The sequence below is a fragment of the Rhizophagus irregularis genome, chromosome 13 (assembly GCF_026210795.1).
Source record: "Rhizophagus irregularis chromosome 13, complete sequence".
NCBI lineage: Eukaryota > Fungi > Glomeromycota > Glomeromycetes > Glomerales > Glomeraceae > Rhizophagus > Rhizophagus irregularis.
In genome coordinates, this window is record NC_089441.1 from 2,386,011 (window position 1) to 2,404,185 (window position 18,175).

The 18,175-nt window shown below is 26.2% G+C and overlaps 5 protein-coding genes across 5 annotated transcripts; 2 read left to right on the plus strand and 3 right to left on the minus strand.

Annotated features, from left to right (window-relative positions):
* Nucleotides 1-125: 125 nt before the first annotated feature.
* OCT59_005095 (uncharacterized protein) lies at nucleotides 126-2,196 on the minus strand (the record flags this gene model as incomplete). Its single annotated transcript, XM_025327432.2, has 10 exons — nucleotides 126-186; nucleotides 280-312; nucleotides 368-401; nucleotides 528-654; nucleotides 742-891; nucleotides 996-1,252; nucleotides 1,342-1,413; nucleotides 1,484-1,552; nucleotides 1,620-1,915; nucleotides 2,030-2,196. The coding sequence occupies 10 exons, from the start codon at nucleotides 2,194-2,196 to the stop codon at nucleotides 126-128; spliced, it is 1,266 nt and encodes a 421-aa protein (XP_025171343.2).
* Nucleotides 2,197-2,583: 387 nt separating this feature from the next.
* Nucleotides 2,584-3,758, plus strand: OCT59_005096 (uncharacterized protein). The gene is made up of 3 exons (XM_025320447.2): nucleotides 2,584-2,608; nucleotides 2,705-2,892; nucleotides 2,973-3,758. Exons 1-3 carry the CDS (start codon nucleotides 2,606-2,608, stop codon nucleotides 3,115-3,117), a joined length of 336 nt encoding a protein of 111 aa, XP_025171342.1. The 5' UTR covers nucleotides 2,584-2,605; the 3' UTR covers nucleotides 3,118-3,758.
* Nucleotides 3,759-3,781: 23 nt separating this feature from the next.
* Nucleotides 3,782-4,027, minus strand: OCT59_005097 (uncharacterized protein; the record flags this gene model as incomplete). Its single annotated transcript, XM_025320446.2, has 1 exon — nucleotides 3,782-4,027. The coding sequence occupies one exon, from the start codon at nucleotides 4,025-4,027 to the stop codon at nucleotides 3,782-3,784; it is 246 nt and encodes an 81-aa protein (XP_025171341.2).
* OCT59_005098 (uncharacterized protein) lies at nucleotides 4,024-4,299 on the minus strand (the record flags this gene model as incomplete). Its single annotated transcript, XM_025320445.2, has 1 exon — nucleotides 4,024-4,299. The coding sequence occupies one exon, from the start codon at nucleotides 4,297-4,299 to the stop codon at nucleotides 4,024-4,026; it is 276 nt and encodes a 91-aa protein (XP_025171340.1).
* A 5,900-nt stretch (nucleotides 4,300-10,199) lies between these two features.
* OCT59_005099 (uncharacterized protein) lies at nucleotides 10,200-11,297 on the plus strand. Its single transcript, XM_066138164.1, has 3 exons — nucleotides 10,200-10,347; nucleotides 10,418-10,703; nucleotides 10,792-11,297. Exons 1-2 carry the CDS (start codon nucleotides 10,311-10,313, stop codon nucleotides 10,642-10,644), a joined length of 264 nt encoding a protein of 87 aa, XP_065997339.1. The 5' UTR covers nucleotides 10,200-10,310; the 3' UTR covers nucleotides 10,645-10,703; nucleotides 10,792-11,297.
* The last annotated feature ends 6,878 nt before the right edge of the window (nucleotides 11,298-18,175 follow it).

Here is an 18,175-nt window from a genome sequence, read left to right on the forward strand (position 1 = left end):
GCACTCAATTCAATTTGTTGTTGAAAGTTCCTGAAAATTTATTAATCATTCTATATTTTTCACATCAGGATTTTTAAAAAGAAAGTGACATGGTCTGAATCATAAAGTATTTTTTTCATTCAAGACTATAAATTAAGTCGCGTAAATTCCTTGGTTTGCATAATTTTTATTAATAATGTTTCTAAACTGATATTTTTTTTATAAAATATTAGACATGATTCATATAATTTGAAATTAAATAAAATTTTTAATGCATTCAATACATTCTTCAAAAAATACCTTATGGAAATTTTATTAAGGAAGAGCCAATTTCTATTTTACAGATCAACTTCCACAAATCCTCAGCAATCAGGATTATAAGTGTTACATAAATGATGAAGTTAAAGAACTAGAATATAATTCTGAAGTAATGAATTTAATAATTTAGGCTGTTCTTTTGTGTTACTTAAAATAATAAACGAACTATCAAAATTTGAAATTGTATCCATTTAGAATCCAGATCACAACAATAAATATATCTCATTTACGCTTTTGTCTTTTAAAATTCTTTTTTGCCGTTTGAAACTTATTATTTCGCTTTCTAAATTGTGATGGATCAGATATTAATCCGTCAAATAGTTCTTTCTTTTTTCCATTGCGCTTAGATGATAATACCTTTAATTAAAATTAAAAATTAGTGGATTATTAGTATCATTGTTTTTTTGAAGAAAAACAGTGCAAAAATTAAAAAATCTTAATTACTTCGACATCATCATCATTATCATCAGAAATATCTTGACGACGAAATGATTCACGTCTTAAGTTACGTTTATTAAGGACATTTGTACGTTCTTTCTCCGAAGCTTCGACATCTTTGTGTAAAATTGCGACATCATTAAAATCATTCAAATTCTTTTTGGTTCAAAAAAAAAAATAATAATAATAATAAATTAATCATATAGACATGTATATTTTGAAAAAAAAAATATTATATATATATATATGTAAATAAATACTTCAAATTCATCCTCAAATGTTGTATTCTTTTTTAATCTCTTTAATTCTTTTTTAGAAAGACTTAATCTAATAAAATTTTCTTCTTCATAACGTAATCTCTCTTCTAATTCAGTATTATCATCCTTTTGAGAAGAACCTACTAAAGTTGATTCTTCAGGACGATCATCGTATTCATCTATTAAATCTTTGATTAATCGAGATTTTGATGCTCTTGACAATAATCTTAATTCTTCTTTTTCTCGTTTGAATTTGGCACCTAAAACCATAAAAATTCAATACATTTTAACTAAATTATATTGTTTAAAGAAATATATATATATATTCTTCTTTCAATTATAATAGTACCAGTATCTTCCTCGAAATGAACGGGAGCCAATTTTGGTGCTTTATAAATTCCATTATTGTTAACATCAGCAGCTAAATATAAAATTAATATTTGTTAAATTATATTTTTCATCCTTATATTTGATTACAAATAAAGTGTTACCATCATTTGAGTCTTCAGTTTTAGATACAAGGTCTTGTGGATTAGGCTTGAAGGACAGAGGATTCGATACTACATAAAAGACCTTTATTAACTTTCAATAATTTCTTCTAATCTCATCACTTTTGTTTAAACTTACATGCCAAACTGTTTCCACTAGTACTTGATAATTTAACATCATCATCATCATTAATAATAGTAGCTCTAATTAATTTATCAATTTGATATTTTAATTTTTGTTCTAAAGGTTTTAATTTTTCCAGAACAACCCTTAATTCAATTAAATTTTCAACAACTGGATGATTTTGTATTGATTGACCATTTAATTTCATATAAATTATAAAAGTTAAAGATGTAATATATTCTAATAATGTATGATATTTTATTTCAAGTAATGATATTCCTTGATTCGTTTTTATTTCATGATTTTTTACTCTATTTAAAAAATAAAGAGTAAAGAAAATTTTTAACCAAGAAAATTTGATTAATAAAAATAATCTATTAAAAAGTTCAAAATAAAAAGTTACAAAATAAAATATAAATTTTTACCTTGATGTAATAGAAGAAAGTTGTTCTTTTACTTCTTTAATTTTTAATTTTAATTCATTTATTAATTTAATAAATTTAGAAATTTCATTAATATTATTTTCTTGTGATGATGAGTTATTATCTTTAATTTCTTCTGAAATATTGTTAATTAAAGAATTTTCGCTCATTTTTTTTAACAAAAGGAAAGAAGATTTCGAGAAAAAAAAATTTTTTTTTTTGGTTAAAGTTTTTAATAATTTTTTTTTATTTTGTAATACAATGAATGATCTAATCGATCAACGTCTATTCATAATCTAAAAAGTATGCAATAATAGTTTTTATATTGTAAGTGATCGTAAATAATCGTAAGTAATCGTAAATGAATTTTAATAAATTATTCATACCTTCATCTTTAAGGGTGGGAGGAATATTTGTCAAAAAAAAAAAATTGTGGAAAAATGCGTTATGATATATCCAAATATAACATAATCTAGAATACTCCTTTGTCACATGATCTGTCATACCTAGTTGATTATAAATACCACTTCAAATCGAAAAATCGAAAAACTTTTTTTAATCTTAAAAAATAAAAAATATATGGTAAATATTTTTATCAAGACAAGACATATAAAAATTATTATTATTATTATTTTTTTATATTAATAATAATAAATTAATTTAATTTAATTTATTTAGGCAACCCCATTTCTTATTGGAGTAGGAATAGCAGTAGCAGCAACAGCTGGTAGATTTGCAGTAAAAGCTGCACAGAAATATAAACCATCATCAGGTCCTATTATAGGAAGTGTGGGTGGTAAATATTATAAAGGAGGGTTTGATAATGAAATCAATAAACGGGAAGCTGCTTTAATTTTAGGTTTAAGGTATGTTTTTTACTAAGAATTTTTTTTTTTTTTTTTTTTTTTACTTATAAATTTTTTTTTAAAAAAAATTTCATAAATAGAGAAACAGGTATTAATAGAGCCAAAATTAAAGAGGCTCATAGAAGAATTGTGTTGCTTAATCATCCTGATCGAGGTGGTTCTCCTTATTTAGCAAGTAAAATTAATGAAGCAAAGGAGTTTCTTGAAAAAGCTGTTAGATCATAACGCAAAAAAAAAAACATTTGTCTTTTCACAAAAATTTTAATATTAATGTAATTGATTGTTATTTATCTCACAAGAACACACAAGAAAAAAAATAGAAATAGTTAAAATAAGTCATAAATTACAAAGAAGATTATTGATTCCAAAACATTACTTATAATGAATCTGAATTGATGACCGATAATGTATTTATTTGTATTATTTTCCATATTTCAAAAAAAAAGAAAATTATCATTTCAACACAAGTAGTTGAAGCATTTTACATCATTTTCCACTCTAACTGTTAAATAACGGTAAAAATTGAGGATATTAATTTATTATTTGCACAGTTTATGAATTGGAGCAAATTGTATTAGATATGATCAATAAATAAATATACCTAATTTCATGCTTAATATGTAAAATGTGATAAACATGTAGATTATTTAATAAAATGAACCTTTATTTCAAATAAGATAATAAAAAAATTGAAAAGGTCAGAAATAAATAAAATAATAATTATTTATATATTATTATTGGATGAGGGGACTGAGATATCAGTCGAAGACCAATATCCCCAATCCAATAACTGAGTTATAGTTCGGTCTTACTAACATTGATTTCAATGGTGAGATGTCTAATAAAAATATCGGTCATTAAAACCCCGCATATAGCACACATTAGCGAATTAGCAATGAAAATTGTTGGAATTGGTAAACGATTCATTTGAATTTTGCTGAAATTGGATTTGCGAATTATCGATAACGACATTAGGAGAAGTAAAAGCTTGTTGAGATTGATTTTGTATATTTAAATTATCTAAATTCGCATAAAGAGAAGAATGCGGTGAAGAATTTGGTATAATAATAATTTTGAATCCTGGAATTTCAAATCTGAAAACTTCAGAGTGACTTTGAGAAGAATTATAAATCATGTTGAGTGAACTAAGTGGGGAAGAGATATTGTAACTGTCATATGGCGCCGCGTGGTTCCAGTTGTAGTATTTTCATCACTTGCAAAAGAGAACATAGGTTGTTGTTGTTGAGTATAAGATGTTGGAACAATATCATTATTCATTGAAGAATAGTTGATGTAGTTGGAAGTGTTATGTAGCATTTGACGAAAATTGTTCCGTTTGGAATGATTGGGGTGATTGTAAGTTATTAGAATAACTCGCGTTATTTTCGTTATTTTGTTATAATCCATCGTATATTTAGTTTATATTGAATAGCAAGAATGTTTCGATCCTTTAATGGTCTAAAATTTTTCAGAGGCTTATGAACAAATAATTTATATTGCTGTAGTTATGAAAAGATGCATTTTTTATATATTTTTTTTCGCATATTTCACAGTGTCGAACATTTTAACGAATTTAACGTGTCAAAAATGTAAATAATGCAAATGTATCGTTCTTGACCTGTGCGACGGGTCTGACTTGACCCGCATAATATATTTTACAATAAGGGGGCCAGGTCCGATACTTTGCCTAAATAATACTTATGACTAACCAATCATCGTCAAAGGGGGGGAACTTGTGAAAAAAAATCAACTGGTTTATTTTATAGAATGAAAAATGAAGAATATTTAGAATATTTATAAATATTATATTAAATTCATTAAAAATAGATATATATTATTACGCAAAATTATCCAACTTTTAAAATGGTATAAATTGATGAATTTTCACTTTAAAAAGAAAAAGTAATCGATAACCTTTAAAGTTAAGATCAATATATAAAAATTCGATTAATTCGCAATATAATTTGGTTAGAAGTTCCGCACTATATAGCATACAAAAGTAAAAAAAATAAACCCATTTTTACATTCTTTAAAACACAATGTATGTCAAATAATTACGTAATATAATATTTCTAAAAGATTCGTTATTTATCAAGGAACAGATGGTACAATTTATAATAGATAAATAATAATGAGCCGCATTTCGTCTTTATATGATCACCGGATGCCGAAAATTTTTAAAAAATGCTAATACTTTCTTATATTATAATTCCGCTCTGCGATTGATCGAATTTAATTTATTACGCTCCATTCAACAAAAAACCAGCCAGCCGATCTTTAAATACGTATTGTATTTACTGAGATGTAAAATATTGGTTAAAAAAATGTGTAAAAAGACCAGCTTATCTGGCGAAGCAACTTTTCATAACTACAATGATATAAGTTATTTGATCATAAATCTTAATCTCGAAACATTTCTCTCTATAAAAAAAAAAATTTTTTACATTTTATATAAACATACACAAAATAAATGCCTTCAAATTTTTGACGAAATTCTCGAATTCTTAGAAGAAAATAAAGCTACTTTACATTCATGTTTGTTAGTAAATCGTCTTTGGTGTAAAATTTCTGTTAGAATTTTACAGAAAGATGTTTTAAGTTTCAAATATGCATCGTATCAAAAATTCTTAAAAACGCTGATCTCTTGTCCAAAATGAATCAAAAAAAACAAGATTCTCTTTCGACGGATTCGACCCAAAATATCAAAATATCCGTTGTTTAATTACGTATTATTCTGCAAATATCTTTCAATTCATGAAATTGATCTGTTGATTCAACACGTTCTTCAAAATCAACAAACTACTAATTCAAGAGATTAAATTATGCCAAATATTTATCACTTCAAGAAATATTAAAATGTTTATGAAGCAGATTCCCTCTTTAAAAGAATTAAAATTTTCAAGAGTGAATATCATTAATATTACTTTTTCACAAAATGGTTTAAAATATTTATCATTAATACAATCGTATGAGTACAGATAGATTATACCTTCATTAACGAAACATTCAAAAGCTTTAATTAAATTAGAGGAGAAAAATTATGTACCACTATCATTTATTAATATGTTTAAATAATTTAAAGAATTCGGTTTAAATATTCGTGAAAATAAATTACATTATGATACTTTCTCATTATTAAAAATTTTAAAATTTCAATATTATTACCCGAAATCGAGAATTTTGATCAAATTTTAGAAAATTACGGAAAAAATATAAAAGAATTACATATCGGAAATTCTTATTATAATACATTTAACTTTGGCGATAACTAAATTTTATTTGTCCAAACTTGAAATCGTTACGAACAGAATTTATTGAATAAAAGAAAATTTCGGTAGTTTTTGCAAAATATTCTAACACACAAAAAAAAAAAGAAAAATCTAGAATAACAAAAAACATCACGCAAAAATCTTCTTCATATCCTTCCTAAATATGGTGTAGGCCGCCACTGTTATATTTCACTATACTTTATCCGTAATTTGTAAAAACTCAAACGAATCATTTAATTCTTTAATAACTTACATGTCCAAAACTTTAGTATTTCTATAGTGAACATACGGCCAAATATTAATCATATCTTTATGGAGTAACAATGAAGGCAAAAATAGGACCAAAAATATATATAATGTATAGGACGATGCCTGAACTGGTATAATATTGGTAGATTCATTTGATAATAAATAAATTTATTTATTTTAAATAAAGATAATAAAGACAAAAATATCGTGAATTAATAAATGTAATAAAATATCCAAATAAATCTAACATTAGTAAATAACGTAAAAAACTACTAGTAGTAGTCATGAAATTATTAAACATTGATAAATAATTCGTTTGGATTTTGCTGAAAATGAGTTTGCGTGAACAAATGTAAGTTAAAAAAAAAAGGAAAGTTTTTGAGGGTGTATATATACTACCTCATCGTAACTAATAAAATAGACTCGGTGGCTTGTTATAAGTTTATTAGTAGCGAAAGAAATGAATGTTTTGACAAATGCTTTGGCGTATAGCAGGTTGATCATACAAATTGTTTTATAAACACGTATATTATTTTATAATGGGCAACCCTATGGAGAGCCAGTTCGTGGTCGTTGTCAGAAAACATAAAAGTGTCTATGGGTTTAAGAAAGCGACCCTGAAAGAAGCAAAGGATATATTTCAGAATATTGTCCATTGGTACTAAGTTATGGGCAGTGCAAGTTTCCCGAAACGATACGAGATTTGAGCAACTTTAAATGCTTTTATAATCTTTGATGCGGGATTTTTTAATTCTTTTCCATTTAACAGATGAATCAGCACTTATCCACGTCGTTGTTCAAGGTATAAGGACTACTTTGTAAATCTGATGAAACTAATTCTATTAATATCGACAAAAATCTCAATTTAGGGAAACTCAATTTAGGGAAAGAAAAGTGGTGTTTCGTATGTGACAAAACGTTCGAAAAAAATGATCATGTAAATAATGATCTTAGACACAATATTTTAGTAGACAATAAAATATCGTAGAATCTTCTGGAGATATGATAGACGGTTATTATTATAACGATCAAGACTATTATGAATTTGAAAACGATGAAAATGAGAACGAAGCCGAAGAAATTGAATCACCTTTTGATGATTACATGATTTTTACAATCAAGAAAAATATAATGAAAGCTTATAAAGTACTCTATGTATGAGAAGGCTAATTAATTCATTTTATTCACTGCTAATAAAAAATTTCTTGGCACTTTTCCGAGACCGCTGGAGATTTCTTGGAAAAATGGATCGGCAGTTTATTTGTCAAAAAATGAGACTTAGGTACTAATAACACGTGAGGAGTTCGTGAACTGAGTTCAGAATCATTAACTATTATTCATAAATAGAAATACTAATTAAACTAACCCTGTAATACGTATTTTCTGGAAAACTCGGTGAATATGATACATTTATGAGAAAATAACTTAACTTGGATAATTTTCATGTTTGAGGCTATAAAGTCCGTGAATATGATACTACATTTACGAAAATAACATGGAATAAAAAAACACGGAATAACTAGTAAATTATTATATATGTATAAGCTAATTTTGAGTTGTGTATTGTAACGTGTAGTATGTCTCCGTAATTTATTACGGATTGTTATCTTAAAATAGATCGGTTTAACCAGTGATCATGGCAATTAAACAATAGGAATGTCTCATGTTAAAATGCTCCATTTTTTTATTCATTGTTTACGCTAACTGAAATTAAGATATAAACTTTTATGAATATCTTCCATTCCCTTTCAGTTGGTAATGGTTTCATGTCTCTAGACACAATAGATGAGGAATAATATGTCAAAATGTCAGCAAATTGGCTTGCCATATTGCATCCAATGATCTTAGAAAGATGAAACATAGCTGAGTGATAGACGAAGAGTAATAATACACCAAAAATGTCAAAATTTTCTGCAGCAGTGATACTAAAATTATGATAAATTTTAATAAATTTAAAAAATTTAAATATTATTTGTGTGCATAATTATATGTTTAAGTTTATTGATCCTTAGTGCTTATGGTTTAATTGCTTCCAAAGTTTATTTGTACAAGTAATAGACGTTTTACTACTAACTTCTTTGATACCAAACGCATGTGCATACCAAATACAAGCTTTTAAAGAGAGAAGTAAACAATTAATTTTTCCATTTAAATTACTAATTAACTATTAATAGACTAATTCAAATTTCTATAACATTCCTTTTACAGCATTTTTTTTACATATGTGAATAAAGCAAATGCAGATCAGTTTTTTGAAAGTAGTATAATAGAAATGCTTGAAATTGTATTACAATGAATAATCATTCTTCCCCCCCTTTTTTTTAATGTTTTGGTTTTTTTTAAACACGTTTGGTTTTTTTTTTTGAAATATGTTTTTTTTTCTTTTTTTTTATTGAAACATGTTTTTTTTTCTTTTTTTTGAAACATGTTTTTTTTTCTTTTTTTTTTGAAACATGTTTAATAAAAAGAAAAGTTATTAATATTTAATAAATAATCAATATATAAATGACGAGAAACATATATAAATGTTCTGTAATCCCCCAAGTAAAAAATTTAACATTTTTCAAGCCTCTTGGCAAAAATGTTCAATTTAAAGGTGTTGATCATTTTTATTGTTTAATATCCATTTTGTCTCATCTCATCGCGAGATATATCATCTCAAAATATATCAACCATTAATATGGATATTTTCCCTTAACTGATAATCATGTAATGATAGTTTATGTTAAATCAACAATGATGTTAAGGGAAAATATAACATAATAATTAATTACAGCAATGAGTCTTTAAAGTAAGTTTAAATGATAGTATTTTTTTAGTGAAATATATTTAGGAAATACTAATGGATTTGTTGAATATAACATATCAGATGAAGAAGAAGGAATAGCAGCAACATGGTGTCGGTGTAAGTATTTTTACAAATAACAATTAGTTTTTTTTTCAAAAATCTACACTAATAAACGTATTATCATATACCTTAATACCAGTTGCAACATATAGTTTCGAGAATTTTATTTATAGGGATTTCTTGTGATTTACACAAATAAACTTCTAGTGATTTATCTTTTGGATGATAATAGAAATGATATGCAATAATTACGGGATCTTTCAGGCCAGAGTTTTTTCATTATAATACGTTTTGGATGAATATAGTACTATTTTTTGGAGTAAAGGAACAGAATAAAAATAAATTAGAATTTTTATCTTTACCAAGATTAATATTCAGAGTAAGTTTTTAATTTCTTTCCTATCTTTACGTATATATATTCATTTAATATTTTTTTTTTATCTGTAGATACTGAATATAATTGACCCATAGTAACTGAACTGCCATTCAACAATTTTTCTGAAAATTCCATAAAAAAATTTGGAACACTCACACACACGAAAAAGGACGTTAGGAATGATCCGTTAATATTTCACAAACTTTCAAAGCTCAACCTCGGCCTTCTAATTTGCCAAAGTCTTCATACTTGCCTTTCTCTTCTTACCTCTGACCCAAAATGCGCTGTCACGTGATGCCAATGATAATTGGATTAGGAACTCAATTGTACAGGGTTTGAATTGGTTCAATCACTATTCAGTCATCTAACGGTGCTATTAGAACAACAAAGCCAGCTGCTAGCTATCAATAAAGTTATTGATCTTTCAATCAAAAAAATAACGATCAAATATACCATCCTAGTGAAATTATCTACTGCGAATGTTTCAGTATTTCAACTAAATTGTGATAAATATAAACCGGATCTATTACAACAAACGTTTTTGGGAGATTATAAATTATGTACCATTTGATAACTATACAGTGCAAATATTTGAAAGCACAACCAACCCAATTCCTCCTATTATGTGTTAGTTGAAAATAATTTTGTCATATCTCATGAGAGTGATGAACCTTTAATGGGAATTAAAGAGAATATTTGGATGCTTTCAACAAGTAATATACATTTTTTTTTTAAATTTTTAATGATTGAATTGAAAAATTTATATTCTGTTACTATATTTAGAACCATTTAAAATGGCACAACATTCTAATTCAGTTATGGGCTTACTTCGATTAAACAAGGAAGGAAGTTTGAAATTTTCCAAACAACAAATCATTTCAGTATTTTTCAAGAATATGATTCAAGAATTTTCTAAAGTAATTCCAGTAACTGAACCGAGGTTATCAACAAGTGGTAAATGGCAATATGCCCCTACTTCTCCGAAAAAGTATTATTATCATTTAACATAATTGAAGCTAAAGATTATACAATTGAATCAAACCCCCCAAATAATATTTGATAATGACCAGTAAGTGTGTTCATTAAATATTTTTGACATTTGTTATTTGTAAATGATTAATATTTAATTAAATTTTAATTCTATTACTTTACAGAAGATTATTTTGAAGAAATTTATCCGTTGATTACTATAGTATTTATAGTAGGTTTAGTAATATTAATAATATTCAAATTGATAAGAAAAAGATATGATAAAAAAATTAAGAATTTCCGGTTAAAAGAAAAAGTTTTTTTTAAGAAAAAATCGAATCGTTTATTAAACGTTTCTTTAATTATTAAGAAATTTATAGAAGGAAGAATTAGGAAGAGAAAGGATGAGGGATAAGGAAGGGCATAGGACGAGGGAAAGGGAAAGTATGAAGGAAAGGGAAAAGTTTCGAAATTTTTAAAAGGGAGAAAAGTTTCGATAGTTTAAAATTTTATTTAATATTAATCACGTGATATACGTAATGACTAATTTAATATGATAAATAGCGAAAGGTTTCAAAATATGCTTCCTTTTGTAAGGGCCTAGCTCCCAAGTTTGTATGACTCCCGTCATTGTCTTAATTTTTAAAATAAATAAAATAAATATATGCAATAAGCCATAAAATTCCATATGACCAAATTTATATACATTTCAAATACTATGTAAGCATTGCAAAATATATAAATTAAGAAATACATACAAACGTAACATATCCATAATATATATTTTCAAAATATGTTATTTATTATATTACAAAAATATTTGCTAAATCATTAGTAATTTGGAATATATTAGGAATATCATAAAGCTATTCTGTCTATACGTTATTGATATTACAAAAATATTACATAAATTAAATGTTAAATATATTATGAAAATCAAAGATTCAGCAAAGAAATAGACCGGCTATTATTTGTAAAATCGCAGATAATTGACCATAATCTATAATCATCGATATTTACCAGTGTCAAAAAAAATATCTCTGCATACTCTTATGTAAGTTGTTAATTGACATTTATGACGAAAAATTGTTAACTTATCATTGTTTTAATTATACTGTAGATATTGTAGACGTATTATATAAGTTTCATTTTTATAAGTAATTGTATTATTAGGGATGCGTAAAAAAAAAAAATATGTATACTCTGATAAATTTTATAAATTTTAGTAAAATTTCATATAATGCATCGCATATAATGCGTAAAATTGTAAATTTTTATAATGAATTTAATTTTATGCGCCCTTGCAATTTATGCAGTGTGTAGGAAAAAACTCCCAAATAAATTATCGTTAAATGCTTTATATCAAATAAAATTTCACTAAAAATTAAATTTATCCGAGGATTAACTGTAACATTTCTAATTCATGCGTTTTAAAATTCTAAATTGTCACATGAATTAATCAAATATTAAATTTACCTTAACTAAATTAATCTAAACTAGGGAACGCAACAAGCATATCTAGCGAAGAGGATGTAAAAGCCGGGTTATAAACTTTCCTATATCTGATATCCTGAGGAAAGTTTGCGGTAGGCTTACTAGCCTCCAAGATAATATACCGAGATGATGGGAAAAGTTTGTGCAATCAACATTTCTTCGATCTCGGTAACTCATCAGGTACATTCACCTGAATCCATATTGTTTTTAGCAGAGAATTTTTTCACATCATTGTTTATCGCTATAACACCGATAACATTTTTTCATATTCACATCAGTACGAAATTTTCGCAAAATATTAGAATATTATCAGGAAAGGACCCGGATAATTATAATTGAGGTCATATCTAACTATGTTTTAAATTTTATACATTATTTATAAAATTAGAGATAAAGGCAAAATTCGGATCACTATGATCGGTATACATAGAAATATTCAAAAAAAAAACTATATCTGATATTATTAAATATTACTTTTTAAATTACAAAGTTATAAATAGTAGGAAGACAACTATTTTATTATTTACATCTTTTAAATAAATTCAAGATCATGGCAATAGTAATAAATTTCTAAAAATTCTTAACATAGGGAATATGATCTTGATTATGATTGTCCGGGTCCTATCAGGAAGCGGTTCATCCTGACGATTCAGACAAATACATCTGCAGTTTCTAAAACGCGACGGTATCTTTCTTTTTGTTTTTGTTTACAATTTCTAGCCAAACGGAATTCATGCTGCTCAGGTGTTCCTAAGGAATTATTTCTTTTTTCACTTTCACCGTCATTAACAAGACGCATAGACGTTTTTATCATCTCTTTTTTACTTTTCCTAATTGCCTTTTACTTTGCATTACAGGCAAATAAACGAAATTCAATAAGAAAAACCACAATAAAAAAACACGACTTGATTTTTTTTTATCAAACGAAGCAAGCATGAACTTACACATTTAAATTTACATCACATGAAAACGTAAACGTAAATACAAAATCTAATTAGTCGCGGGACAGAACGACATTATGCACGGTCCTACGCTACGCTTTGGACTAAAATAGTATTAGTTATCACTAAAGTATTCATCAGAAAATAATTATAATTATCAATAAAATAAACTCTCTTAATTAATATCAAAAGAATTAGAAAAATTTTTGTAAATCGCTAAAGACATCATGGAATTTTGACCGAATATTATCATGCAATCGATTTTAATAAAATTTGTTATTTAAACTTTTTAACATATTAACATATTAATTTATTTACGTTGTTTATCCTATAATTAATATTTTGTAAAAAAGATAAGCTAAAGACTGTTTTTAAATAAAATATAATCCTGCCCTATAAAAAATGTTTGTCTGATAAATATTCGGAATGGTGTCGATTTTCCGAACACTCGCACGTTATTATACAATATTTGTTACAATTTAATACAAGATGCAGAGATTGAGAATTTTCGACCACATAAAAAACGTACAATATCATGATAATTGTCCAATAAATGTCAAGTAAATGTTCGGAACGGGGTCAATTTTCCGAACAAAAAACCGACAGTGTTTGGACAACTTTTTTTATAGGGCTGGTGTAACTGAACTAAAAAACTGCAGTCATTCCTGTTAGTGCTTCAAATCCGGATGGGTTTTAACGGGTCAATCCAGGTTTGCATCGGTTTATTTAAGTTGGAGCTATAAGTTTCATTGACCAAAATTAATAAAAATTGTAGAAGAAAAATTTTTTAAATCTGACAAAAATTATAGTTTGAGAAAATGTTGTGATGCTAATCAATGGATCGAAACACTAATTCTTGTACTAGGACAGAGGCATTTATTCGATATGCGATCTTTTTTAAACCAAATCAATTACTATTTAACTATTTTTGGTTCTGTCAGTCTGTCACCAAAGTACTTTATGCGTTTCAAATAGCAATTCATAGGATTGTCTATGTATGAGAAGACTAATTAATTCATTTTATCACTGTTTATAAAAAATTTCTTGACACTTTTCCGAGACCGCTGGTCTGGGAAATTTCTTGAAAAATGGATCGGCAGTTTTACGGATTTTTGATTTGTCAAAGAATGTGACTTAGATCCTGAAGGTACTAATAACATTTGAGGCTATAAGCTCCGTAAATATGATACATCTATGAAATAACATGGAATAAAAAACACGGAATAAATTTTTTACTGTATATCTAGTAAATTATTATATATTTAGATTACCCTGTATAAGCTAATTTTGAGTTGTGTATTGATTGTAAGTCTCCGTAAGATTGTTATCTTAAAATAGATCGGTTTAACAGGTGATCATGACAATTAAACAATAGGAATGTCTCATGTTGAAAATTTTAAAATTTAATATCATAATGCTCCATTTTTTATTCATTGTTTTATGCTAAATTAAGAAATATACTTTTATGAATATCTGCTTCGTCAGAGTTATCTCTAGATACAATAGATGAAGAATAATATGTCAAAATGTCAGCAAATTGGTTTGTTTATTGCGACATTTTGCATCCAATGATCATAGAGAGATGAAATATAGATGAGCGATAGAAGAATAATAAATAATACACCAAAAATGTCAAAATTTTCTGTTAACAGTGATACTAAAATTAAATATTATTGTGTGCATAATTTACTATATGTTTAAGTTTATTGACCTCAGTGCTTATAGTTTAATTGCTTCCCAAAGTTTATTTGTACGTTATACTACTAACTCCTTTGATACCAATGATTTCAAAGAGTGTCAAACATAAACAATTAATTTTTCCATTTAAATTACTAATTAACTATTAATAAACTAGTTCAAATTTCTATAACATACTTTTTACAGCATCTCTTTTACATATGTGAATAAAGCAATGCAGATCAGTTTTGAAAGTAGTCAATAATCATTCCCCCTTTTTTTTGGGGGATTATTTTCCCTTTTTTTTTTAAAACACGTTTCTTTTTTTTTTTTGAAATACGTTTGGTTTTTTCTTTTCTTTTTTTGAAACACGTTTGGGGGTTTTTCCTTTTTTTTTTGAAACATGTATAAAAAGAAAAGTTATTAATAGTTAATAAATAATCAAAATATAAATTACGGGAAACATATATAAATGTTCTGTAATCCTCCAGTAAAAAATTTCACATTTTTCACGCCTCTTGGTAAAAATGTTCAATTTAAAGGTGTTGTCACCTTTATTGTTTAATATCCATCTATTGCTTTTTCATTCTATTTCAAAACATATCATCGTAAGATGATATTTCATCTAAAATATATCAAACAGTTTGCCCCTTTAATATGGATATTTTACCTTTAATTTTTAATCATGTAATGATAGTTTATACTAAATCAATCAATGGTGTTAAGAAAAATATGGCATAATAATTAATTACAAAACCACCGAAAAAATTACAATTAAATTATGTATTGCGACTTTATAATACTGAAGGATATATGTCATTAAATAATACAATGTAGATGATATGCGATCATGGGATCTTTTGGGCCAGAATTCTTCCATTATAATACATTTCAGATGAATAGTACTATTTTGAAGCAAAGGAACAGAACAAAAATAAATTAGGATTTTTATTAAATCTTTATCTTATCAAAATTAAATAATCAGAGTAAGCTTTTAATTTCTTTTCTTTCTTTACATATATATATATATATTTTAATATTTTTTTTTTATCTGTAGATACTGAACCAACAAAGCCAGCTGCTGGCTATCAATGAAGTTATTGATCTTTTAATCAAAAAAATAATGATCAAATATACCATGATTCCAGTGAAGTTATCTACTGTGAATGTTTCAATATTTCAAATAAATGATTATCCGGATAAACCGGATCTATGATTTCAACAAACATTTTCGGGAGATTATAAACTATATACCGTTGGAAGTGATAACTACACAGTACATATCCCAATTTTTGAAAGCACATTTAGCCAACCCAATTCCTCCTATTATGTGAGTTGAAAATAATTTATATTACATATTTTTTTTTAAATTTTTAATAATCAAATAGAAAAATTTATACTCTTTTACTATATTTAGAACCATTTAAAACGGCACAACATTCAGATTCAGTTACAGGATTACTTCGATTAAATGAGGAAGAAAGTTTGAAATTTTTCCAAACAACGAATCATTCAGTGTTTTTCATGAATATGGTTCAAGAATTTTCTAAAATAATTCCAGTAAATGAACAGAGGTTAGTTATCAACAAGTGGTGGATGGCAATATGACACTATTCTCCAAAAAAAATATTATTATCATTTACCTTGATCAAAAAAAAGGGTTTACTGCACTTTCATTTATTGAATATACGTCTTTAATTGACGAGAGTGCACCTTTTACAATGACCCGTAAGTGTGTTCATTAAATATTTTTGATAACATTTGTAGTATTAATAATATTCAAATTGATAAGAAAAAGAGTTGTTCAAAAAATTAAGAATTTACGGTTAAAAATTTTTTTTTTAAGAAAAAATCGAATCTTTATTAAACGTTTCTTTAATTATTAAGAAATTTATAGAGTGAAGAATTAGGAAAGAGGAAGGATGAGAGGAAAGGCATAGGACGAGGGAAAGGGAAAGTATGAAGGAAAGGGGGGAAAGTTTCAAAGGGAAAAGTTTCGATAGTTTAAAATTTTATTAAATGCAGAGTTTAATATTAATCACGTGGTATACGTAACGGTAATGACTAGACTAATATTAATATAAATAGCGAAAGGTTTCAAAATATGCTTCCTTTTGTAAGGAAGTTTGTATGACTCCCATTATTGTCTTAATTTTTTAAATAAAATAAATAAAAATAAAATTCAAAATACGCAATAAGTCATAAAAATTCCATGTGAGCAATAATTAAGAAGATAATTGACCATCATCGGTGTCAAAAAACATATCTCTGCATACTCTTATGTAAGTTGTTAATTGACATTTATGACGAAAAATTGTTAACTTATCATTGTTTTAATTATACTGTAGATATTGTAGACGTATTATATAAGTTTCATTTTTATAAGTAATTGTATTATTATTAGGGGTGCGTAAAAAAAAATATGTACACTAGATAAATTTTATAAATTTTAGTAAAATTTCATATTGCGTAAAATTGTAAAATTTTTATAATAATTTAAATTTTATGTGCCCTTGCAATTTATGCAGGTGCGTAGAAAATAAAAACCTCAAATAAATTATCGTTAAATGCTTTATATCAAATAAAATTTCACTAAAAATTAAATTTATCCGAGAACATTTCTAATTCATGCGGTTTAAAATTCTAAATTGTCACATGAATTAATCAAATATTAGATTTACTAAATTAATCTAAACTAGGGAACGCAACAAGCATATCTAGCGATGAGGATGTGAAAGCCGGGTTATAAACTTTCCTATATCTGATATCTTAAGGAAAGTTTGCGGTAGGCTTACTAGCCTCCAAGATAATATACCGAGATGATGGGAAAAGTTTGTGCAATCAACATTTCTTCGATCTCGGTAACTCATCAGGTACATTCACCTGAATCCATATTGTTTTTAGCAGAGAATTTTTCACATAATTGTTATCGCTATAACACCGATAACAATTTTCCATATTCACATCAGTACGAAGTTTTCGCAAAATATTATAATATTATCAGGAAAGGACCCCGGATAATTATAGTTGAGGTCATATCCAACTACTATGTTTTAAACTTTATACATTATTTATCTTATCATTTTATTAATATTATAAAATAATATAGAAAAAAATGTTTCTTTTAAAGAAAATAATCTTTTGATACCAAAATTATGCAAATTTACTGATTAAAATGGCAAAATTTGGATCACTATTGGTATACATAAAAATATTCAAAAAAAAACTATATCTGATATTAATAAATATTACCTTTTAAATTACAAAGTTATAAATAGTAGGAAGACAACTATTTTATTAAGATTTTACATTTACATCTTTTAAAATAAATTCAAGATCATGGCAACAATAAATTTCTAAAAATTCTTAACATAGGGGATATGACCTTGATTATAATTGTCCGGGTCCTATCAGGAAGCGGTTTATCCTGACGATTCAGCAGACAAATACATCTGCAGTT